The sequence below is a fragment of the Sprattus sprattus genome, assembly GCF_963457725.1.
Source record: "Sprattus sprattus genome assembly, chromosome: 12".
Taxonomy (NCBI): domain Eukaryota; kingdom Metazoa; phylum Chordata; class Actinopteri; order Clupeiformes; family Clupeidae; genus Sprattus; species Sprattus sprattus.
In genome coordinates this window covers 28,597,956-28,624,233 of record NC_137910.1, presented here as the reverse complement: position 1 = coordinate 28,624,233, position 26,278 = coordinate 28,597,956, and the positions used below count along the sequence as shown (strand labels likewise).

The following is a 26,278-nucleotide window of genomic DNA, read 5'->3' as shown; positions in this document are numbered from 1 at the left end:
CTAGGGATAAAATATTTTGTGAATTGCTCTTAGTAAAAAAAAATAGGAGTCCTAAATTTAAGACTGACACGCCCATTATTTTTAGGAGTTTCTCCTAAATTCGCCACTTATGAGCTACTTTTAGCCCTAAGATTCTTTGTGAATACGGCCCCTGATATATAGTCTAACGATGTAAAATAAACGTGTTATGATTGCATTTTTGACGAGAAATCAATGTTAAATTGTAAGAATATAACAACTTAACAGTTTTTCATGAAGCAGAACACAAGTAATTACACATATTTTGGTAAAATGGAACTGATGACGTCACCCCATTCGAAGGGAATGAGGATTTGAGTTCCTCATAAACATACTTACAAACGATGTAAAATAAACATGTTATGATTGCATTTATAATGAGAAATCAATGTTAAGTTGTAAGAATATAACAGAAAAACTGTATTTCATGAAGCAGAAAACAAGTTATTACACACATTTTGGTATAATTGAAGTGAATGGAAGCGAACAAAATCCAAGATGGCTGAGACAGACATTGACTCACGGTGTATTATGTGCGTGGTTGATAATGCCATACCAAAATTTCACTTGATTTGTAAGTATTGTTACGAATTTGTATGTTCAAGATTTTCGTATACATATGTACGACAGCTGATTGAGACCAGGCTGAACTGTGGGATCACCTTCTGAAGTGTTGTTTAAAGAGCTTGTGCCATTGTTGCTGTTATAGGCCTGTTTTGATAGAAGTTGAAAATCACTAGACAACTCTCTCTCTCTCTCTCTCTCTCGCTCTCTCTCTCTCTCTCTATCTCTCTCTCTCTCTGTGTGTGCATGTGTGGATCTGAATTTGCTGTCTGTTTCAGACTGTATGTTCATATGTGCGTGTTTCCATTGATGGTATATGCTTAAGTGTATGAGAGTGCTTGTATGAACTCCCCTCAGTCTGTAGAGTTTGTTTTCCTCCTGTTCTGCTGGATTAAATAAGTAGAGGGATGAGTCACCTTTAGACCAAGTCACTCGCTCCATTACTTACCATCCTCAAGTGGGTTTTAAAGGTGTCATCATCACCCCTCTTCCACCTCAACACCCCACACTCCCTCCTACGTTCTCATCTCACTCCCCCACACACACCTAATGAAAGAGCAACATTGAGCGTTTCTTGGAAAGAGGACTCAGGTCTTTAGCCTATATGTGTTGGTCCATTACTGTAAGAGGCCATGAAGCATGAAACCTCACAAGTTTGCCTGTGTAGGATCATACATGACATACTAAAAACAGAAGCTGTACAAGGTGCACAATGTTCACTCAAAACAGGGCTACAGCAACTCTCTTTTAAAAACTGTTAAAAAGTGTCACTCAGACATGAATTCATCTCACACATTTGCTTTGCTTCTTATTTGCAGTGTAGTCAGTAAGCAGATATGTTATGGTACAAAAGCCCATGTAAGCAATGAGTCAGCATACACATGGGACAGAGAAGCAGTTGTTTGAGAACCAAAACCATTTTTTAAAAGTCAGATTTAAAAGGCATATTTCCTTCATTAACTTTATCCTGCGAAAAACGACCTGAATGAGCTGTTTGCTTGTGTGGATTGCCAACACGTTCATCTTCATTGAGATCTACTTTTGAAAGAGTTTTCCTCAACAGCATCTGTTTAACATGCTGTATGGCGTGCTTAGTGCAGTGTTTGGTTTGTCTTTTTTGAAATTGGTAATGAAGAAACCTCAGGGTATCAAATGGTGCTTACTGCATGCTTACTCGTCATTCTCCAGAGGAAATCTGGAGGCCAGACCAAAGCAGTAGGCACAGAGGGGCAGTGCCCAAATGGAGGGAGTAAAGCTGAGTCGTGTGAGTGAGTCATCACGACTTTCACTTGGCCAGTGTAAAGTGAAGTTAAACAAAGGCTGAGTGTGTGAGTTCTGAGGGGTGATTTCCACTCCAGCTGGGAGAGGCTGTTGATAGGAGAGATAGCCACTGTGAGCTCTTTGATGCTCAGCTTGGATATGGTGCTTTCTTTTTCCAGGGAGGTTTTGGCCCAAGGCCCATGTAGATGCCCATGAATGAGTGTTTGTAGAAAATGTGCATATGTGATGACTTATTATTTTTCATCGTGGGTGAGGTCACTTCCCCTCTGAATAAATAAGGGTTTTTTGCTGAATGGTCAATTAAATCACCAACCAACATTGGTTTGACATGATGATTGTATATTTATCATATGCATTCTCTCACTAATTTAAGTCTGTATCTGAAGTTATTGAAAGTTTATTTGATAATACTAAAAGCTTTCTCATTTGTGGCATGAAACTCTCAAGAGTCTAAAGCTAACTTTAATTCTGTTAAATGGATTATAATAACAGATTTCATGAATCACAGCAATGTGATGTAATTTGTTGAAAGAACTCAGAAATGAATATTGGGTCTTTGTTGAAAGCTGCCTTTTGGGAAATAGGTTGCAATGAGGGGTATTTCAGCTTTGAAGTGTACTTGTAATGTTTATGGCTAAATTTCACAGCAGTGATCAAGTGTGAAGAGTTCCCCCTGTTGACAGCAAGCTTTTGGAGAACTCATGAAGAAGATTTTTTCTTAGACTGTATGTTTGAAGTTCACAATCTATGACCAGACATAAATATATATACATATTGTCTTGCACTTTGAGCTTAGATCCTCTGCCTTCATTTTATTCATGTCTTTGGATCAAAGTATGTTGAGGCACAGTGTATAAACCATGCTAGGAATCCAGCAGAGGCAGAGCCAACAAAAGATCTTAAGCATTAAGTGATGACAAAAGTTTGTGTATATTTCCATTCAAATGCCCTTTTAAAAGAAATTTAAATTTTTCATGAGGATGCATTTCTTTGAGATTAATGTATCAGGAATGCTTGAGGTAGATCTTTCCATTTGATGCTTTTATGGGAGAAATTATTTCCTTTCTGAGATAGGTGTTGTGTTGTGTTGTGTGGTTGAGAATGTAACTTGGCAAGCCCATTATAACAAGACCCATCCTAAATGTTTCCTGTTGAGCCGGTGTTAGTTTGGAACATTGGGTTATGCACAGCACCTTCAAGAAAAAGGAGATAGGAGTGAACAGGAAATTCCTCAGGATCAGATGTCATCAATGTTTATCTCTCCAAAAACATCCATTAGAGGGAAAGAGGGTGAAAACACAACACTGACATGAAATATGGTTTTGTACCAGAAGTGAGTAAAAGATGTATAATCTTTTTTCTGTTCCCTGTAAGGTTAAGGTTAAGGTTAGGTAAACTGCAAGGCCTTGTAGAGTACCACACAAAACAATGAATCAGCATAAAAATTATCAGACAAGATCTGGCTACACCAACTGGCCACAATAAACAAGCCCCATGGAGCTATTAGTATGCTAGTTATTCTAGGTTTTATAATGAGATCAGAGTTTGACATTTAATGTACATTAATGATAATCAGCATAGGTCTACCTGTTTTTTTGCACATTCAATACACGTCAAATAGTAAGATTGGAATTCTCTTTTTAGCCACAAAAAACTGCAATGAGAGTACTCAGTGTCGGTTCATTCTAGCATGTATTCTCTCTGGTGAAAAGTGATCTTGACCTCTTAACCGGAGCAATAGCAACAGGTTGAAAGACAATAGAATTAAGCAGATTTGTCTGTGTGCGTGTTTAATGCTGCCGTTATAATTAAGCCAACATTTTATAGTTGTCCAGCTGTTTCCTGCCCCCATGTGTGTTACGCTGTTGATCTTTCCGTTGACGCCATCATGGAAATGCTCTCAGCTCACAGAGCTGACACCTACAAAATGCTGTCTGTATTTTGCCCACAAGTGATCAGGAAATGCACCATCATCGGCTTATCGGGTCAGAATTCTTAAATGCTCAGTGCAAGCACTGTTTTAACTTTCAGTGCAGGAGATACAGACCTCACCAATCACGTGATGTATGGTTCCACATACATTGCTAATTTTGCTCCTCTCCTGACCCTGGCATTATTTTGTCATGTACCAAAATGACCATGAGTTTCTGCTGAATGTATAATATGTTAGCGCTTGTGTGCTAATAGTATGTCATATGCTACTTATCAGCACAGCAAGGCCCAGTTCCATTTCCTATTTTTACCCCTACCCCTTGTTTTTTAGTGCCACTTGGTTTTCCCCCTCAAAACAAAGGGTTAAGAGTGTAGTCCTAGCCATAGACATGTCTGTCCTGCATTGATATCAAATGCAGAGATATTGCTGCTGGGTCATTTTTTAAGCTTCATACACGGGACATGGATATAACTTTACGGTCACTCACAAGCAGGCGGTCCGTGCATTTCACGACTAGGCCTTCAGCGATGTCCTACTACACGACAGTTAAGCTGAGTGAATCCACCTCTTAATACCATCATTATGACGCCATGGCTCTCGAACCATACAGAAAGGCAGTGTAAGTGAGCATTGCATCACCTTAACATAGTCAAGTACAACAGACTTTATTAATATTTCCGGAGCATTTAAAATCAATACACCCGTATTAACAATACATTAAGAGTAGTAAACTCACAGTTATATGATCGCTTGGATACTGTCACAACTTAAAAATAAAAGGCGATTTTCAGGGATTAGTCTACAAAGTTTTATTAAGTCCACCGAAAGTAGTCTATGTTAGCTTTAACAAGTTTGTCCACTAAACATCGCATTGTCCCACCTGCAAAGCAGTTTCATTAAACTGACCCGATCCTCACAATATCCATCTCTCTATTATCTCTCTATTATATTAGCGACCAAATCGATATCTCCTCCTTCAGCCATTGTGAGTTGAAAATAAACAGAAATTTACGTTTTCGCTAATTCACCACCACCATCTGCAACTAAAATGAGCACTTCCTGAGGCACTGCCTCAGTCTGCCTCACTAGTGCGTATCCAATCAAAGAACGTGTACGTGTCACGTTCAACGTGATGCCTGCTAGCTGGCCCCAATGTCGCCAACTCGAAATCTGATTGGTTATCTGTCTGTTTCAGTTCATTCAACTTAAATCAGGGGTTCCCAACCTTTTTGACTCCGAGGCCCAACTTTTTGTATTTGCAACAGGTCGGGGCCCAACAGACACCCCGCTTATTTTAGCAAATCTATATTCCATTAGGCTAATTGAATCTATAATCCATTAATTCTAATTAATAAGCGATTGTTATGTGTGAGAAAAAGCAACATCAGCACCTGCCACAGGTGGAAGCCAAGAAAGAAATAAAAGAAAATCTAACTCTAGATATTGCATCAAAATTGTATTGTGCACCCTAAAACAACATAAATACACACAGAGAACTGAATTGCAGTAGGCCTAGGCCTATTTGTGCACAACAAGCAAGTCAGGACCCAAAAGATAGCATGTACTCAAAACAAGTGATGGAACATGCAAACAAGACCACTCAGCTAGGCCTAATTAAAATAGGTGATGCTTCAGACATGCAAACAAATAGGTTCAAATAGGTCAATATAATGATTAGAATAATTTAAATAATGAATTAAATCTGTGGCTGCAATCTTTTATCAACATAAATAGCACCAATCATTCCTGGGCAGTCGTTTGATTTGGTAGCTGTCCACAGAAAAGCATATCCACTCCAAAGATAACGCACAAAAACAACACTAATGCAACGTTACTGACGTTTGTCGAATCCTATACATTTACGAGTAATCACTTCAGACAGCGTGTATTTTAGACACTGTTGTTTAATGGTATACTTTTCGTGCTCTCTCGCCATCAAGCAAGGAATATGCGAAACACAATGTTGCCACTCGACGGTAAATGAATAGTGTGGGTTGGCGACCATCTAACCTGGGGTTGCTTTCTGTCGGGTGCTTTGCATTAAGGCGATAACTTAAAGACGAGTTGCTTCAGTGACAGCTAAATTCAGCTTGACAAATGCTACATACAACTTTAGATTTGTCGATTGTTCTGTCATTTTGCCTCTTAAACAGAAACTTTCCGCCAAACAATCCCTCAGCTCTCTCCGACTTTCACTACCGTCTCGGTCGCTTCTGCCTAACTGACTGCAGGCACGCACGCGCCGGTTTTGTTTCAACGCACACCGGAAGTAAACAAAGTTGCGTTAACTGCATTCAAAAATTGTATCATATTAATCTCGGCCACAATAATATCATAGATGTACGCGTTAACTTTGACGTTCTTAATCAATACGGTTCTCAATTTAAAATCAGTTACTCGCTCCGCTGCCCACCAATGGGAAAAAAATGAATCTGAAACATTTTCGCGGCCCAATGATAGTGCTCCGCTGCCCATGGGTTGAGAAACCCTGACTTAAATTAACTGAAACAGCCAGTTGTGATAACCAATCAGATGTACAGGCGCCTTCACTGTTAATTCTGAAGGCCTCGGGGGAAGATTTCTTGGAGCCTGGCAACACTACAGGTGCCCTCACTGTTAATTGTGAAGGCCTCGGGGAAGATTTCTCGGAGCCTGGCAACACATGATAGCTGAAATATGATTGGATGAAAGCTTTAACATAAATAAACAACGCTGGAAGCTATGAAATGAAGAGAATGGACTATGGGGAATCATTTAATACATATTTATGAAAAGAAAATATTAAAATTAAATGTATTTTATTACATTTATTTTCTGATGATGTTTAGGCCAGCAGAGAAGGCCTTGCTGGACCTGACGGACCACCACTGCTCACAAGTCGTCGTTTACACGATTGACCTTGTGAATAGTGATTTACTCGATGGACATTGTGAATAGTGATTCACACGATTAATATTGTGAATAGTGATTCACACGATTAATATTGTGAATAGTGATTTACACGATTCACATTGTGAATAGTGATTTTCCTAAAATGCATATTAGAACGATACAATCACATATTCCTTGGCATCTATAATACCAATAAAAAAGACATTTGCAGGTGTGGGCTTCTTTTCCCACACCATGTTCCACTGCCTCAGTTGGCAAAGCATTCTGGGTATTTTCTTCTACCACTATCACAGAGTCTGCATCTGAAAATGACCACTACCCCTCGATTCCCAAAAGAAACGGGACCCCCTACCCCACACAGGAGCGCACACAACGGAGGGGACGGGCCAAGGGGGCGGGGGGTTGGGATTGGGCCTAAATCTCTAGTGGAAAGTGTCCTCTCCACTGTCTCTTCTGGCATTGGTTCTTGCAGCTGAAAAACTGCACTGAAATTCCTTGGCCTGTTTCACTCAACTGAATAGTTGATCAGTTACTGATGTTTCTTGTAGTGAGTGTCAAATTAAATCTGATGTTGACACAATGACACTCACAACTGACTTGTATCCTTCAATTTCTTTCAATTTCCCTCATATTAAATATTTTAAAGGGATTTAACCATTTCTCATTTTGAATTAAATCCTTAAACACAGTCTTAAACATACCAATATCGTCCAAAATATTTTCTTCCTTTTTGACTAATAACATGGTTTAATAACCATGAATTAAGACCATGAATTGGCATTCATGGTCTGCTGTTATCCTAAGAACCTTGAATGGACTTTACACGGGACCCAATCAAACCAGTCAGTTTTATATTTTGTATTATATGTAATGAATTGGTGTTTAAAACTAAACAATTCCACTCCCATGGATGACTGACAAATGTATGCTGTGAAATGTAATGGATTGTGACCTTCTAACAGTTATTGTGTCCTCTGTGACTCTGGTTGTTCTTTGGATGGGAGCCCGCTTTCCATTACAAAGGCTTAGAAAAAAACAACACCATGCGCCCTAGTGTGGTTATGACAACAAGCTCTGTCATGCCTGTAGAAATCCATCTGGGGAATCTTTTGTGCTGAAGTTTAAGGATTTGGTTATTATTATTATGGATAATTACATCAGATCTGATGCAAGTCTGTCTTTAGCCTCCACCATGTCTATTAAAGGGATTTGTTGAGCAAGATAACAGATCAAATGAACAGGAAGCTCATCTATTAGGCCCACTTATGAGACAAAGACTTGTTTTCATGTGCCTTGATTTGTTAGATGTTTTATCTGTGAGTTGTATGATAAAATTGTAGAGAAGTATTAGAGGTCATAATGATGACATTGAGTAGAGCAATTAACCTGGTACAGGAAAATGTAATAGACCATTTAATTTGCCCTGAGTTGTGCTCCTTGGGATATTCATATTTTATGGATACTCTTGAAATGAATTGAAATGAATGTCACTACTAGTTTCGGGGATTGTTCTCTGCTTCTGTAGGAGACAGGGGAGAATGTGTGGTAGAAGTCAGGGTAAAGCAAGAGAGAGAGAGAGAGAGAGAGGGAAAGATGGAGAGAGATAGAGGGAGAGAGAGAGAGAGGGGGAGAGAGAGTGAGTGAGAGAGAGAGGGAGAGAGAGAGGGAGAGAGAGAGGGAGAGTCCTCTTCACTTTTTCCGCACACATTCCCAGGGGGCCTGCTCTATGAGGCCTGCTTCCCTAGCAGCGGCCCGTTCTCTGGCCAAACGAGAGGTCAGCCCAGGTTTGTGATGTGGAAGTGGAGCTGGGGGCTCTGCTCTTGTTTACTCAGACTCCAGGCTCCAGGTGGGGCGCAGGGCCAGGGTGACATCATGCGCTTGCTTCACTACGCTGCCATGAGCAACAGGCCAGAAGGGCCAGGCAGTGCCGTGTGGAAGCCTGACGCAAATGCAGATTTATTTTTAAAACCTCTTGTTGCTGCCACACCTGCCTGACTTCTAATCTGAAGGGGGGTAACTATGCTAATTATCTGTGTTTATATGTCCATTAGTCTTGAGTATATGTCCATTTGTCTTGAGGATGTTCATATATAAGTGCTTTGTGATCTGTTCCTTGTGTTGCTTGAGTTTACAATGTGACAGGTGTCATGAAGAAAGTGTTCTGAAAAAAAACTATCTTGCTCTCCTGGACTCTGCAACTACAACCAAGATCACACCTGCCATATATTTTGCATGCACACTTCGGATTGAAGGGAGGCGGCGTAAAATGAAAATGGCTAGCAGGAAATCAGTCTTAGCAGCTTGAATGGCTAGTATAATTGAGAAGAAAATTAGGTTGAGGTGGCGATCAGCAAATGGATGCTTCTGGTGAGACAGTGTTTCCTACCGAACTACCACTGGAAAGGATGTAGTCAGCCCTACGTGCCTGCCCAATATGACCCACCCCAGTGAGCTCCTGTAGAAGAGTCAACCAGTCATGATCCGTCCCTAGCCTGCTGGTGCTATTTTTATATGTTTCTATCAGACAACTGGAAAACATACTGCCACATGTTCCTGTGTGTTCTGGTGCTGCATCCACATCAATGAACTTACTAGAGCTTGGAAAACATTCTGACCTCTCATGGATTTGACAGATTGGTAGTACTAAAGGGTTTCATTTGGACCTGCAGTAAGTGTGATAGCCCTATGTCTTTTCAGATACTGATGAATGTGCAACTGGCTCCCACACCTGCAGTGCCGATCAGACCTGCTACAACACCAGAGGGTCCTTCAGCTGTCAGTGCCAGCCTGGGTACCAAAAGATGGGGGACCAGTGTGTGGGTATGTAGTCTGCCTCCTCCCTTCAAAGACCACATAGCATGTGATGGACATTGTGTTCACTACTAGCATTTGGTTTGCAGTTGTTGTTTTTTATATGATGTTAAACTCTCTAAACTTTCAACTCTCAAATCATTTTGTGTGCTTTTCTTTTGCTAAGGAGGCAATTTCAGCTATGCTTAAATATATCATGCTCAAATATGGCATACATAATTTTCCTATTAAACAAAACTATTATGAGTGTTGCATTAATTTAAGTACCGTCCAAAAATAGCAATGTGTCCATTTACAATTTTCTGTCTTTTGAAGGTTAATGGAGCTCAACAGTAAAATAACTTTCATACATTTTTAAAACATATTTTCATTCATCTTTAGTGAAGTACCCTTCCCCTCAACATAGTGGCTTTCTGTGAAGTGTCAAGCTATCATAAGCTTTTATCATGTGGTCTAGGCTATTAATGTACATGCTAAATAAATCCTGGACAAAATTATATATTCTAACCATTCATACTCTAGCTCACTACATATAATCTCAATATTGGCAACTAACAGAATTGCTAACAACATATTATTTGTCCTTTAAAAAGGACGTAACACTCACTGCGGTTACATGTATCATGTAGAATTTCTGGCTTTATCCAATTTAAATCGAAGACCCATTTCATGTAACTCCAAATATTAAAAATGTTCATCTCCAACTAAAGTCCGATTTACACCCCAAGATAACTCGATCGGAGTTGGATGTTTATCGGAGAACGCACAAATGTAACTACTGAAATCAGAGAATCAACTGGAGTTTACGTCTTTGCGCATGCTTGAGATCCCGTCCATAGACATACAGTCCTGCTCACCATTATTGTCACCCCTAGTGAATATGAGCAAAGAGGCTATGAAAAAATATGTCTGTGCTGTTTATCCTCTTGGTCTTCCACTCAAAATATTCATACACATCTTACCTTTTCATTGAGGTAAAATAATTGAGAGAAAACGTTTTTTTGACATTAAATGAATATTATTCTTCAAAACATGTGTGCCACAGTTATTGGCACCCCTTAATTAAATGTTTTGTGCAGCCTCCCTTTGCCAAGATAACAGCTCTGAGTCTTCTCCTATAATGCGTGATAAGGTTGGTGAACACATGGCACGGGACCTGACACCATTCTTACATACAGTATCTCTCCAGATCCTTCAGATTCTGAGGTCAACGCTTGTAGACTCGGCTTCAGCTCATCCCACAGATTTTCTATGGGGTTTAGGTCGGGGGACTGTGATGGCCATGGCAAAACCTTTATTCTGCAGTCGGTGAACCATTTTTGTGTTGATTTTAAGGGATGCTTCGGATCATTGTCCTGCTGGAAGGTCCAACCATGGCCCATTTTAAGCTTACTAGAGGGGGCTGTTAGGTTTTCATTTAATATCTGCTGGTATTTGATGGAGTCCATGATACCATGTATCCTAACAAGATGTCCAGGGCCTTTGTAAGAAAAACAGCCCCACAACATCAAAGATCCGCCACCATACTTCACAGTGGGTATGGGGTGCTTTTCTGTATGGCTATCTTTCTGTCTACGCCAAACCCACCTTTGTTGTTTTTGCCAAAAAGCTTTATTTTGGTCTCATCTGACCATTTAACTCAGTCCCCTTGAAAGTCTGACTTCCATTTGGCAAACTGTAGGCACTTTAGTTTGTATTTGATTGACAGCAGAGGCTTTTTTCTGGCAACCCTCCAAATCAACCTGGGGTGATGTAGGTGGCGTCTGATGGTAGTTTTGGAGACTTTCTGACCCCAAGACTCAACTAATGTCTGCAATTCTCCAGCTGTGATCCTTGGAGAATATTTTGCCAGTCAAATTATCCTCCTCATGGCGCGTGGGGTCTATGTACACACACGTCGTCTTTCAGGCTGATTCTTAACATCTCCTGACGCTTTAAACTTCTTTATTATTTCCATGATAGTGGAAATGGGTTTTTCAACTGGTACAAGATTTTTTTTTGTCCATTACTTGATTTGTGCAGCTCAACAACTTTTCATCGCACATCGTCACTGTGTTCTTGGGTCTTTCCCATTGTGAAGAATGACTAATGGAATTTGGCCTGTGTCACCTCATATTTGTACGTCAGTGGAACAGGAAGTCATGGTTAACCTCTTAAGAGTTCATAATTAAACAGGTGAACTTAAAAATGTAAAACATGACTGGAAATATACTTCAGTTAGATTTCAATTATAAGATTTTTCTAAGGGTGCCAATAATAGTGACACACATGTTTTTGGGAAAAATATTTATTTAATCTCAACCGTTGTTTTTTCTTACAATAATTTAACTTCCATGAAAAGGTACGATTTTTGTGAATATTTTGAGTGAAACACCAAGAGGATAAACAGCACAGACATATTTTTTCATACCCTGTTTGCTCATATACACTAGGGGTGCCAATAACGGTGAGCAGGACTGTATATACATGCATCATATATGTCTATGATATGATAATCGCTGCTAGCTAATTCACTGAACAAATATTTTCAGATTGCTTTTCCACCACTTGTAAGTCATGTCATCCATTCATATCGATGTGAATCAATCAATACTAATACAACTTTAACTGTGATGTGTTTTTGTTTCATTTCACAACTTATTTACTGAATAATCAACGGTAGCAGGTGCCCGCTTGTAAACATTCCACATTTGATTTGAACAGACGCAACCAATGTTTCAGATTTTTCACTGCCATGTATTGTGAGATAAAAGCAGTTGCCCCCCATGGATAGCAAACCCCGACTAAAGCCATTATCGGATAAATGCCATCATGTAAACGTACTGACTAACAGATGTACCACAACTTTTTTACTGGATCTTCTGAACACCAAGTCATTGCATGTGTATGGGTAGCCTGTAGGCTGTAAAAGCTTCTAACTGCTGCAATATTGCCACACAACATCAAAACTCTTTCATGCATTAACTCTTTCAACTCATTCATTTTAAGTTCGTTTTTTAGGCTTGTCAAATATGACATATGAGACAGTTCCATCTGCTGCTCAAAGGACTAGTTTTGACCCTCTACTTACTGCATAATGATGAAAGAGGCTAAATGTGATACAGCTATTGTACGGTTTTTAGAAACAGTAGTGCGTAAGTCAGTAGTCCAGACAAGAATGCTACTTTCAGAAAGTGTCAAAAACAGACCCAATTTGTGTTTTATTCAAAACCCTCATGTGTGGTTTGCATGAGGTGGAGCTCATCAGTGAACTAACTCTCAGTAATACATCCTCTTCTAAAGTGCTTTGGATTGACCCAGTAGAATATCTTTGAGAAGACATAGCATTACAGGGGTTCAGTCTTGTTGCCTTCACACTTTGTGCAACTGCCAGTCACTTGTTTTTAACTGGACTAAATAAACAAGCGTTACTTTAGTAAGAAAACCATTGTTGTCTGCTTTCAATGTTTATGTTGTGGTAACGAGCCGCCCGGAACATTAACACCGCTAGAGGTTAACCAAGGACTTGTGTATTGTTGTGTGTATCTATGTGTTTGTGTATTGATGTGTGTGTCTATGTGTTTGTGTATTGATGTGTGCGTCTATGTGTTTGTGTTCACATTTTCCTACAGATAGAGATGAGTGTCTCATATCCCACTACTGCATGCACAGATGTGTCAACACTGTTGGCTCCTACTACTGTGAGTGTGACACTGGCTATAAGCTGTCCAACAATAACCACAGCTGTGTGGGTGAGTTCTCTGGCCGATCCTCCTGTATACAGCTGCAACCCCTGAAAATCCTCCTGATAGTTTGGCACGGGATGGTTTCTGTGTATGTATGTTTGCGTGTGTGCGAATATGTCAGCACAATTGTGTGTGTCTGTGTACAGTGTGTGTGTGTGTGTGTGTGTGTGTGTGTTTGTGTTCAGTATGTGTTTATGTGTGTGTGTGTTGTGTTAGTATGTGTGTGTGTGTGTGTGTGTGTGTGTGTGTGTGTTTGTGTACAGTATGTGTGTGTGTTTGTGTACAGTATGTGTGTGTGTGTTTGTGTGTGTGTGTGTGCGTGCTTGTGTGTGTGTGTTTGTGTACAGTATGTGTTTATTTCATCACATCAGCCTTTTGACTCCTGCCAGTGGTCTGATTTGACTGCTCTGGTTGTGCATCCTGTTGAGAGTGGGAGCAGCTGGTCAGAATCAACTCACAGGAGTAGTGTTGAAGGTGTCAGGGGGTTTTAGATGGTTTGTTTACTCCCATTGGACCTCTGTGTCCTGGTCCCTTTCCTTCTTTAAGATTTCTTAATCACACCGTTAGACTTTCGAGTGAGAGGAAACTGCATTGCAATGGCTTTGCTCTTGCTATTAGATATAGGAACTATTCTTTCACACTGTGAGACACCTTGTTCAGGCAAGATATTCCCTTCCTGTTCAGATTCAAAAACACTTTCTGGTCTTTGCTTGTCTGTTTCTTCCCCTCCCCTCCTAGTGTAGACTATTCGCTGTGGGATGCTGCTCTAGCCTCTCCACCTGATCTACTTGCAGAAACCCTTGGCCTACTTCTACACCTACCCACCCCAAACACACCACATGCATTCATTTTACCCCGCTTATGATACATCTACATACTCTGTGCTGGGCTTTCTACCCAACGCCAACATAGTTCTCGGTTTCATTGCTCTACTTACCCTTGTAATAGTAACATTATGAGCACACTGTATACCCAATAAGCTGTTCTCCAAAACTTTAATGCTCTCTCCCCATCTTATCCACTTTTCATTTTGTATGTATTGTGCACATTAACCACATGTAAATATGTGTATGAAATCATCTGCCATGTTTCTGACCCCCCCCCCCCCCCCCCCTCTCTAATTTTTCTATTAATACCTCTCTCACCCGTTATAAGCTGAGCTTCTGCTCAAGGTTTCTTACTTCTATTGTCTGCCCTGTCCCCTTTGTGCTGGGCTCCAGGAGGGTTCAGGCTCTGGGCTCTGTGAAGGGCCTTGCGATGATTTGTGTTTTGGCCCAATATAAATCAAATTGAATTGCGTTGAATTTGCTGACAGCCTAATATAAAAGGGCCAAGACCAATGCTAGTTATATATGAAAAGTTTGTTTGCCCTGACCATTCTAATGGACACCAGTGTATTCTATGCAATAGTGTGATTTATGCACTGAAGTAGAAGGAGAGACCATAATCATTAATCAAATCATCAATAATCAAAAATTGTTGTTTTTTTTGTAAAAAATCTAAAACTTTTTCAGTGCTCATTACCAATATGATCATCATGTTTATCAGGATGTAGAGATATCAGGATTTCGCTAAAAAGAGGAACATCTATTACAGTTTTTAACTTGATGAAAACTATACCAATGTTTTTTTTGAAAATTAAATGAATTACTGAAACTTTCTTTTAAAACTCTGTACTCAGATCTTGATGAGTGCGATACTGATAATCCCTGTGAGCATCAGTGCTACAACCTCATGGGCTCTTTCGTATGCCAGTGTAATCAGGGCTATGAGCTGGCATCAGACTCGGTCAACTGTGTAGGTATGTGATGGGTGACTTGCAGTATTTCATGCGTAAAGATGATACATACATACAGTACATATACTGTACATACAAACATTTTATATTTATATATATATAAATAAACATACATACACACACACACACACATACACACACACACACACACACACACACACACACACACACACACACACACACACACACACACACACACACACACACACACACACACACACACACACACACACACACACACGCACACACACACGCACACACACACACACACATATATATATGTAAACATATATACAGGCCTACCATTTTCTGCTTTACAAAAGATACTTATATATATTTTCCCGACCAGTTATTTGTCTACGGAAATCTAAATATCTATATAATATTTAATCTTGTCTATGTACGCTTGCATGTCCTGCTTTCCAGACATTGACGAGTGTGCCTTCTCCAGCTACATGTGTCAGTATATGTGTATCAATGACCCAGGCGCATACTCCTGCACCTGCCCGGATGGATACCAGCTGCAGGGAACAAGAATGTGCCAGGGTACTATCTTGACTTCTCCCTGAAATATGACAACAGGCCTCTTACCATGCAGGGTCTCGTGCATCAGTCATTCAGTCTCCCAGAAATGTACAGTAGAACATTGGCATATTTTCAATCTGACTGGAATGGAAATTATTCTGGCGCTACGGAACACCATGGAGCTATTACATCAACCTGAAGAGAATAGTCACCTAAGGCATACATGTTATATGACTAATCTGAGCTGTATGGGTCCGATGACTGGTTTATCGAAGTCAAAGGAACAAACCTCATATTTATCTCTTCAATTTTCTCATATAAAATACATGCATTTGAATGGATAAAACATCCTTTTTGGCAGCATAAGCACAATGGATGAAGCATAAACATAAGCAATGTCAGCACACCTATTTCAGCATATGTCAAACATGTGTGGGGAAACCTAAAGATTGCTTGAGTTGTGCGGTATAAGGAATATTCCACAATTGCTGCTAATCTCCTTGGTAGTTCTAGTTTTTCCAAAGAGAGTACCTGATTTACGGATGGAGTAAATACAAAGAAGAGGTACATTGTCTAATCAACTTTAAAAAGCCTTTATTCTACTGTAATAATGTCAATTTAGAATGTCAAGAAATTCATCTAATTCAAGATACATACAGTACATCACAAGATTGTTTGTGCAGATCATGAAGTACATCCCTGAACTATAGGCCATAGCAGTTCATCTCACTGCACGAAAAGCAAGATTATCGGGCCCGTAAATGCTGTGATACTGCCGCGAATGATAAGCATTCCTGGTTGATATCGGACATTCCCCCGAAATTTCCGTCTGCCGCAAATTCACGGAATTTCCCGCATACAGGCCAAGAGGGGAGAGGGGGGCGATGTGTTAACTTCTCACCTCCCGCTGACAGAGGTGTGAAAGGCTCTTATTAGCATATTGACTGTAGCCTCACACACAATGCAGCCATTGGTTGAAAATGACCATGATTTAAAATGTAACCGTCTTGTGATTGGGGAAAGAGATTCTTCCCTATTGGTCAACTTTCAACTGACAAAATCGTAGCCCCTCCCATTAACAGCTATTGCCTCATAAAAACAAAATTAATAATTTATGTATAATAATATTATAATAATATAGGCTACTAATAATGGTTTTATATGAAATTAATGAATTTCTTATTAATCATTTAAATAATCATAATCATAGTAGGCCTAATAGAAAGGCAGTTGCTTTAGACAAATCGAGCATTGAAGACCTTAGTCAGGAATTGAAAACCAAAGCTTTATTTACACAGAAAAAAAGAGAGAAAAAAACAGCAGCAGCAGCAATGACAGCAACACAGCACTGGGACAAAATATTTTTGCAACGGCTTTAATAGTGGCGGAAATGTCTCTTTGCAGCCTCAGAGTCATACACCGGTGGTGGTAGTCTTGGCGACGGTGTGCCGACACGAAGCCTTCTATGGTGCGTCAGCGCATGTCTGGGGTCCGGGTCGAGTCTTCCCTGCAGAGCCGCACACAGGTCAGAGAGCTCGTTGCTTCTGAAAAGAGGCTGCCGCACGATCCAGCCAGTTTCCCCCTCGTCTGTGCAATCCCCTTCATCGGACATCAGGTCCAGAGTAACGTACTTCCATAGGTCCATTTCTTCCCTCGCCAAGACAGCCATCCTCGCCTCCAACAGCTGTAAAGATAAACCAAATTAGTGCCGCTGTGCTGACACAACGATAACGCATATTTCTATAGTTCGTCCATCAAATGTGTTTAACGACTGCATTTGTGCATTTGTTTATAAAGGACATCGTTTCTGATGCAAAAACGTCCCTCTTTATTAACACGATTACATAGGATCATGCGCTGCAATTACTGTAGCCTAGAGCTGATCTAATCAATCTTACCCTCTTTCTTCTCTGGCGTAGACGGGCTGCAGACTTTGTGACTGATGCCTGGGCTGCAAGGCATGGCTGGCTGTATCGGTAATTTCTCCGGACAGTTTCGTACTACGTCTTACAAGCCGCTGGAAAATAAATAATTAAGTTAAAAGTTAAATAACAGATAACATCGTTGTGCTGCCTCAGATGCCACAGATAACAACAAACTGAAAACAAAAGTAATATATAAGGTCACTTACTTATATAATTCCAGGGTCCACACCGCTCATGTTCGTACATTGGGACAGGGCTGCCACCAAATCAGTTGTGACTGCCGTCTTATGCGGTGAGCTCAATCTGTGAAAAACAAAATGTTTAGTTGAATGATAGAGAATGATACACCTACTTTAGCCGAACAGATCCTGTATTTGTTTTTTGTATTTGTCTCACCCTTGCATTGGGTCGTATGGCATGGCGTTATCCTCTCTGTTGTGTAAACGCCTCACTGTTTCCTGTAGTAGTAGGCCTACAATACACATTTTCAGAGTTTAGCAATATGGGCAGCTGGCACGTTTCACAATGATTTCCCTGAATAATTTACATTGCTTGTGAGCAAAGTCTGAGGCCTTGTATGTCTGTAAGAAGAAATCACCTAAAAATAAATAGACTTACCGCGACAGCTGCAGCTGTGATGCGGCGGTAGGAGATTCCCGTTGAGAGGGAACTGGAGTGGAGAACTGGAGACGTCTTGGCGTTGGGATTCTGGCAGCAGTTTAAATTCTGCGGTTCAGGTTGAAATTGTTGGCGGCAGTGATCTCATTTGTCTCGCGAGACCGTTCGTGCGCCCACGACGCGTGTGTTTGAACAAGTAAATCTAAAGTACCTGACACATAAGCTTGGGTAAAATATGGAATTATAATCTTTTTATGGAGGTCTAAATTGCTGGAGACAAATTCACGCAACAAAGCTGCATGAAGAATATACAATGTATGATTTTGAGTATATACTGTAAGTGCAGCTATCTTTAAAACAGACATTGGTATTTATACAGTAGCCTACATAATCACTTGTGTGTCATCCTTTTCTAAAGTGCCAACACTCAATTACACTGTAAAAAGTGGTGCTGGGTAAAAGTTAATTGCACTAGATTAAAATGTAAAGATTTACTCAATTCAATGTAGCTTTTGATTAAACAAACTATTGTGTTCAGAAAACTGTAACGTGTCTTAGAAAACTGTAACATGCTGCCAATCTCTCCATTCCATAGGATTATCTTAGATGAGCATGACAGATGTGCTTTGCGAACAATGTATCACCAGATGTACCCTGACAACTGTATAATTGAGGTTGACTGTTTTAGCATGACATGCAAAAGGGTTTCATATCTCAATGTAAATTACTCCACAGAAGGATCTAGAGCAGAGAGATCAGCGTATGTATATGCTAAGTGGTGTACCAACCAGAGGTTCCGCTAGAGAAAAATGTTGCCGGTCAAAATGACCGGCAGAGTTTTCATTTGCGGACATTTTAATGATAAGCCGGCCAAATATATATTTCTGCTTCTAAATTAGCCTATTGAAGAAAACTGACGGCATGCGTAGCTTAAATCATAACATAATCAGGTAGTTTAGAATGCAACATGTTTATTTGCCAAAGTTTACAATGGGGAAAAAAACATTAATGTCTGATGCGCGTCAATAAGTGGCCTTTAATCGCAACCTGCTGTGGCGTTAAATTGAGCGATGCAACATGGTCATTGCTCTGACTATGTTCAATGAGAGTAGAGATTTTAAAATGATTCGACCCTCTTGTGAATCCGTTGCGTCGTCCTGCCTTTTTGCAGTGATAACAGAACATTTTAATGTGACTATCAATTACCTCGCACCAGAACTTGTTACTCCATATCGACATAAACGCCCGACATTTCAGCGCGCTCACGCGCGGGCATAGACAGAAATGAAACGCGTTCAGACGCATCACTGCAGGTATTACAGATTCATCCTTGGCAGACTGTTCACCCTCATCAGTTGCATTTGGCCTTTGAAAAAAGCTTTCAAGGCTAGTCTGCTTGGCCGTGTTTGATCCTTCTCACTCAGTTCGCTCCTTGTTTGAAACCGACGGTTTGCGCAGCAAATTGTGCTTTATTTAAAATGCAGCATATGCGTGTTGTTTAATTACTTTCTAACGGCAGATTAGCCTGTTCCTTTCAAACAAAAATAAGGGCAGTGCACGTTTGCTTTATAGGCCTAAATATTAGGATTGATGTCAAATTCAGATTGTGTTTGCGAGACGGGATTTTTAAGAAATTCCAATCAGACAATTTGACAGGTGAGCTCTAATATTTTCCGACATTTCATTTTTTTTCCGGACAAAGACCGGCAATTACCGGACAACGGAAACGCTGGTACCAACATTAACAGTTTTGAGGTGCACATCATTGACCCTCTATCTGAACCAAGACCAGCCGTTATAAAGCAGTTCTTGGTTGTTAATGTCATGACAAAAAGTACTACATGCAAACATGTTCTAGCTAAAGTTTCTTGGCTTAATCCCCATCCTGACAGACATTTTTATGGAAAGCCAGTAGAAGTTTGGAGTTTGCAGGGAGCAGACACCACCCACCCAGCATCTTTCCTCCCTATAGAACGCATTGCTGGAAGATGTGTTGTACACACATCCACTGTGCAGTTGTGCAGGGCTTTCACACTAATGTGGGCTTTCACACTAATGTGGGCTTCTACGGCAATACACAGGGTCGAAAACTGTCGTAAATCCAGTGTCGTTTCAATCCAGGTCAATTAAATTAACATAACAAAACCTAGGCCTGGCCAAGGGGAAGGGGGGGGGGGGGGGGGGCTTTCACACCAATGTGGGCTTCTACGGCAATTCACAGGGTCGAAGACTGTCGTAAATCCCACATTTCATGCAGTGTCTGTAACACACACACACACACACACACACACACACACACAAACTTTACATATTAATAATCGAGCAAGTTGTATTTGGTCACTCGTTTTGTAATTTTGCTCTGGTCAGTTGTTTATTTATTTGTTTGTTTTGCCGGGACAGTGCAAAGCGTTTGACCTAGTCCTATAGATTATAGCCTAGGACTGAATTACATGCAGTTCCTGAGCAGGAGTTGATGTTAAATCAATAAAAGAGACAGATCATACAATGCAAAAGGAGAGGTGGACAAACACACAAGACATCACATTTTGACATATTGACGTATTCACTTAATGCTGAGTATTATTTTTCTGTGAGGTGAAGTGATAGCAATGATTTGTGTTTTCTAACCCTCACACAGACATGAATGAGTGTGAAACTGGTCACACTTGCACAGAGGACGAGACGTGTTGGAACTACTATGGAGGCTTCCGCTGCTATCCCAGAAACCCTTGCCAGGAGCCATATGTACGGACCTCAGAAAAGTATGTCCTGGGGTGGATTCCACAAAGTGTCATTTCCCTTTGTCAATACAAAATCTAACTAACATTGTGTAACAGACATACAAACACTTTCCTGCTATGCCAAGAACTAATATGAAATACATGAAATGGACATATCTTGCTTGCAGGTGCTGCAGAACCTTTGGTCTCTCAAAACTAGTCTAGAAAATATAAAGCAGCCTGCCAGTTACTGAATGAGTTTTTCTCCTCAGTCGATGTGTATGCCCATCCTCAAGTGTGTGCCGCGGCGTCGCCCAATCCATCGTATACAAGTACATGAACATCTACTCCGACCGCTCTGTGCCAGCTGACATCTTCCAGATCCAGGCCACCAACATCTACCCCAACACACACAACACCTTCAGGATCAAGGCTGGCAATGAAGGAGGGGACTTTTTCCTCAGAGTAAGTCTAAACTTATAACCTTAGTGGAGAGAAGTTGGAGAGGTCCAGCACTTCAAGAGAGTGATTTTGTAAGGGCCCTAACACTTCCCATCACTCACACAAAGGTCTGTTCTCCATTGTGTTGTGTTTGCTAATGCTATTAGGCCATGGGAAAGTTGATTCAAATAGGAATGTACTGATTCAAAAACATCCTGTATAGCACTGTTCTTTTCCAGCATCTTTATGGATTAAGAAGGCTATAACTGATGGTAAATATGTCTGGAAACAAGGCATTTTGCCAAACTGAAGAAGACAACCTTCTTGAACAAAGCAGGCTATAGAGATATATTGTCAGAGATACCTGTAAACGCTTTCAGTATCGTATAGAAATTGTGATTGAAAATCCATTGGAGTTATATTTGATAGTAAAGTTTACTCATCTTTTGTATGGGTGTTTATGTGACTATAAAACTATAGTGTGCACAACTTGAGGTTGCTCACCGTTTATTTATGGAGCTGTCCATGAAAGCCTGAGAAAGCTTTGCTTCTTTGTGCCCTTGTGTCAAAAACCAACAAATACCCTCTTGAGGTCAATATTCTTTTGTTTATCATACAGAACAATTACATTCAAAAAAAGGACTTTGGCATGGAATAATGCCCTACGCATCTTGCGTAGGCTACTAGGGCATGGCAATTTAGTTTGAAAACCAAGTTACTGTTGTCTGTGACATTCTATCAATCATAAACAATTTTGTGAGAGTATAGTCCTCACAAGTTTGAAATCCAACTATAAGGGATTATAAAGAAAGAAAAGTATCAATGTGAATTAGTGACTACTGCTGAAAAGTGTATTTTTAAGTGCTGACATTAATGTGATATATAGGTTCTCTCATTTCCCCTCTCTCTCTACCCCTCTCTTTGCTTTCAGCGTGTCAGCAATGCAAGTGCCATGCTGGTTATGACCAAGTCCTTGAGTGGCCCTCTCGAGGTGATCCTGGACCTTGAGATGATGACCTACCACACTGCCATGAACTACCGCTCCAGCTCCTTACTACGGCTCACCATCGTTGTGGGACCCTACCCCTTCTAGTGGTGACACCTGTCCCTTCACCATGTATACATATGCACTGTGCCACAGTATAGCTATCTAATGCAGCAAGGGCAAGACTTAAGGGATGGCTTGCTTGTGTGTGAGTAAGGTGTGTTATGAATGTGTGGCTCTATACACACACTCTTTTCAGCGCCAAAAACCTAATTATACCTACATTCCAACTATGTTTTATTGAACAGTGTCCCTTATTAACCTTACTCTTAGTAGGGAGAAATAAATGAAAAATTCTGTGCACTGAAATATGCACTTTTATTATATAGCACAGGATAAAATAAGATAGTTGGCGTCATTAAATTAAGTTCTAAGAAGAGCTCATCACCTCACCTTACATAAATAATGTTTTATACTGGGGGGACCCAATGACCCCTCACCTTACATGAGTAATGTTTTATACCCAATGACCCCTCACCTTACATGAGTAATGTTTTATACCCAATGACCCCTCACTTTACATGAGTAATGTTTTATACCCAATGACCCCTCACCTTACATGAGTAATGTTTTATACCCAATGACCCCTCACTTTACACGAGTAATGTTTTATACTGGGGGACCCAATGATAGAAGAATGAATGACAGTTTTTGGAAACAAATGGAGGATGTTGATGCAATTGACATATATTGCCTTTCAATTTCAGCCAAAGAATCCAAAACCATTCCACCAGACCAGAGCAGATCTTGGTCCCCTTTCATTGGATATGCTGCCTTATTTTGTACACATAGCAAGTGGAACATAATGAAGACTATTAGCTTCTTTATGATTCAGATTGAAGCACTATTGAAGAGTGAAAAGATTTGTAATGTTATATCCAGAAATAGGATAAAAAAAACCTACATGTGCTCAAGGGAGCTGAGATCAGAGGGCACATTGATGGTGTCAGTGAATGAGTGAGTGTACCTTGTGCCTAACTGAGCTGAGATCAGAGGGTTCATTGATGGTGTCAGTGAATGAGTGTATGTACCTTGTGCCCAACTGAGCTGAGATCAGAGGGCACACTGATGGTGTCGGGTATGTGGTTGTATGATGCTACTGCCATAAGCTTGGATCAGTTGTACTTCTCTATGAACAGTGCTTGATGACTGGTCTCTGTGGCACACTGCCAAGAACTAAGCTCTGGCAGTGGCAGTGGCAGAAATGGGCAGGGCTCTCTCATAACACAGTGTGGTGGTAATGTGCTCTCTCATAACTCAGTGTGGTGGTAATGTGCTCTCTCATAACTCAGTGTGGTGGTAACATGCTCCAAAGAAATAATTTTATCACGTATAGTGGTTCTAACGACTAATTCTGGCTGAGGCAGTTATTGATAAAATCTCACCCTGTCCAATCTGGCTGATTTAGTCAAAGACCAGTTATAATGAAACGGTAAGTATATACACTACTTGAAAGTGAAACGTCAATCGTGATACAGAATATCTCTTAAGTGGTCCTTGACACCTTAGGCACTTTTTGTGATATTTACTCAAGCACTGAGAGTGAAAACATCTTATTTTTCTTCTGTTTTTGGTCTTCTTTCTTTCTCTGTTGATTTCATTGTTTCACTTGTGTTCAGAGAGCTGTTCCACAGAGAAATTAAGCATGTACTTATCTGGGTGAATCCCCAAAACAGTATTGATCCCGTAACATTATCAGTTTCATCAAGTTTCTATGAGTGCCAAATAACCAAATGCACATTGACAACTTTTTTTTTTCTGTATTTAAAATGTATTTCTCACATAAACCACAGTATTCTCAACTATTAATGAAAAGTGTTGTGAAAAATAAACCTAATAATAAAACCATTGTTTTTCTACATATTTTGTGTTGGTTCATGACTTTTGACCATTGGTAAGAGATTGCATGGATATGTTTATCTTATGTGTTTATTATCGGAAATAAAATAATAATATAAAATGTTAAATAGAGAGGAAAACGTTAATGAGGTATAAAAGGCATTGCCCTACTGCTCTTCACTATTTCTTTCACCTTTTGCCTGAATCATTGGATGATATGGTTTTGTCTGTGCACTATGCAGTCCATGTTAATTAAGAGATGGTTACTTTGTTAATTACAACAATTTTATTATAGCAGGTTTTTAACATCCAAGTAGATAATAACATTATGACAATAATGCCAACTAATGTGACAATATGACAATTATGAAAATAATGCCAAATAACTTATTGCACCACTTGAAACTTGGGTGAAACGGTCTATGCAAACTGGAGATCACACACACGACATTCCTTCTGTTCTGGTTAAGGATTTGACATTTTCTGATCATTTCATTTTCTTTCTGACTTAGGTATGTTTAACAAGTGCTCAGTTTATGTAGGCCATAGCTAAGTCACCAGTCATGAGCACAGAGACAGGATGAAGGTCATGGGTGTTGTTGCACTTGTCTGATCAGACAGAGAACTGTTGAGTAACACCATGACGGTAAAAGCCCTGAAATGAGAATGAAAGAAAGCTGAACGTAAGTGGAGAGAAGCCCCTATGACCCTCTATAAGCAAAGCCATTGTAGTTTGAACTATGAGTTATGCAGGGCTAGACAGCTCCAATTCTCTAAGATGATTAACAGGAACAACTACAATACCTGCACTCTATTTGTCATGGTTGACAAGCTTACAAACCCCCCAAAACAGATAGAACTCTCTACACAGATAAATGTGTGGAAAAATCTAAACTAGACTGATCGTCAACACCATACAGTCAAACAACGAAACTATGATGTCTCTACGACCACCAGAAATAACTTAGTAATTACGTCACAATTTAATACAATTGACCAAAAGACTCTTGTTCAGCATCTTAAATCCATGACATGTTGTCTCAATGCACTGCCTTTAAAAAAATATATATTTTTTTTAAGTGTGTAACAACTGATTTGCAGCAAATAGTTCCCCCAAATCACTAAAACAGCTGCCACTAATCCACCCTTAAAAAGAGAACTCCGCTATGTTTAACAAGAACATACCTCTGCCTTTTGTAGTTAAGATAATTGACAAAAAGTAGTTTTAAAATAAACTCAGCAATTGTTTGAAATCAAGAGGTCAAGTTGACAAATTTCACAGCCTCACAGTACTGAAAAGGCTCTTCTAAAAGTGTTAAATGACATATGGTGAATACTGATTCAGGGCTGGTTTTACTAGATCTCAGTGCTGCATCTGACAGTCAGTACGTTTACGGTATTAATTTGACTATGGCTTTAGTCGGACTATGCTATCCATGGGGGGCAACTGCTGAGTATTATCTCAAAGAACATGGCAGTGAATAATTCGAATCATTGGCCGAAAGCATTGGCCATTTTTTTTATGTCAACGCAGTGGTATACCATTAGCCTGGATACCAGACCAAACCCCGCCCACAACATTTTTGGTCTGGAAGTTCGGTCTGGCACTGCTCCGTTGGGGAGAAATTACCACAGATCCGAAATGGATCTAGCCAATCAAATTGTCAGGACGGCCTTTATACGATGATGGACAGATGGTCAACCAATGCTTGAGTTGAATAAACGGTAGATTCGAAATCGTACCAAGATGGCGGCGTCTCGAGAGCCTGTTAGTGGGAAATATTTGATTTGAATTAAGCTATCTACACGACTTTTTTATATCTACATTGACTCGGTTAGTTGTGTATGTGCAACACGAATGTTGCTGAGTATTGTAGGTCTTAACTGAAGCTCTCTAGATCATTATTGTTAGGTTATTGCTAACGCTTAGACCAAAAATCCATTGAAACACATAGTAGCTAGCTATCCTCGCTGCTAATAAGTATAACGTGAGCATGCATATCTCACAGAATTGACAGCGCTTTCATTTTGAAAAAGGAACAGAGAAACGCGATTAAGACATTTGTCAATCGAAAATATGTTTTTGCCGTCCTTCCTACGGTATCTGGTAAAAGTTTAATGTATCAGATGGTCATACTACGTT

General features: G+C 40.1%; 1 protein-coding gene and 1 long non-coding RNA gene across 3 annotated transcripts in view; one reads left to right on the top strand and one right to left on the bottom strand.

The window, feature by feature from the left end:
- efemp1 (EGF containing fibulin extracellular matrix protein 1) overlaps positions 1–24,123 on the top strand; it is a 68,555-nt gene extending 44,432 nt beyond the window's left edge. The window contains exons 5-11 of the mRNA XM_080848453.1: positions 9,386–9,508; positions 13,111–13,230; positions 14,906–15,025; positions 15,449–15,568; positions 20,729–20,852; positions 21,083–21,275; positions 22,183–24,123. Coding sequence (XP_080704579.1) covers positions 9,386–9,508; positions 13,111–13,230; positions 14,906–15,025; positions 15,449–15,568; positions 20,729–20,852; positions 21,083–21,275; positions 22,183–22,344 — 962 coding nt within the window. The 3' untranslated portion in view covers positions 22,345–24,123. The remainder of the gene's footprint in view (positions 1–9,385; positions 9,509–13,110; positions 13,231–14,905; positions 15,026–15,448; positions 15,569–20,728; positions 20,853–21,082; positions 21,276–22,182) is intronic.
- On the bottom strand, positions 16,812–18,171 carry LOC308373053. 2 transcript variants are annotated; one of them, XR_013968842.1, is made up of 5 exons: positions 18,091–18,171; positions 17,869–17,944; positions 17,679–17,775; positions 17,446–17,564; positions 16,812–17,231 (listed from the first exon to the last, which is right to left on the bottom strand). It is a non-coding gene; the product is annotated as an uncharacterized lncRNA (long non-coding RNA). The 2 variants fall into 2 exon arrangements; XR_013968843.1 differs by lacking the exon at positions 18,091–18,171 and having other exon boundaries at positions 17,869–18,080.
- Positions 24,124–26,278: the final 2,155 nt, after the last annotated feature.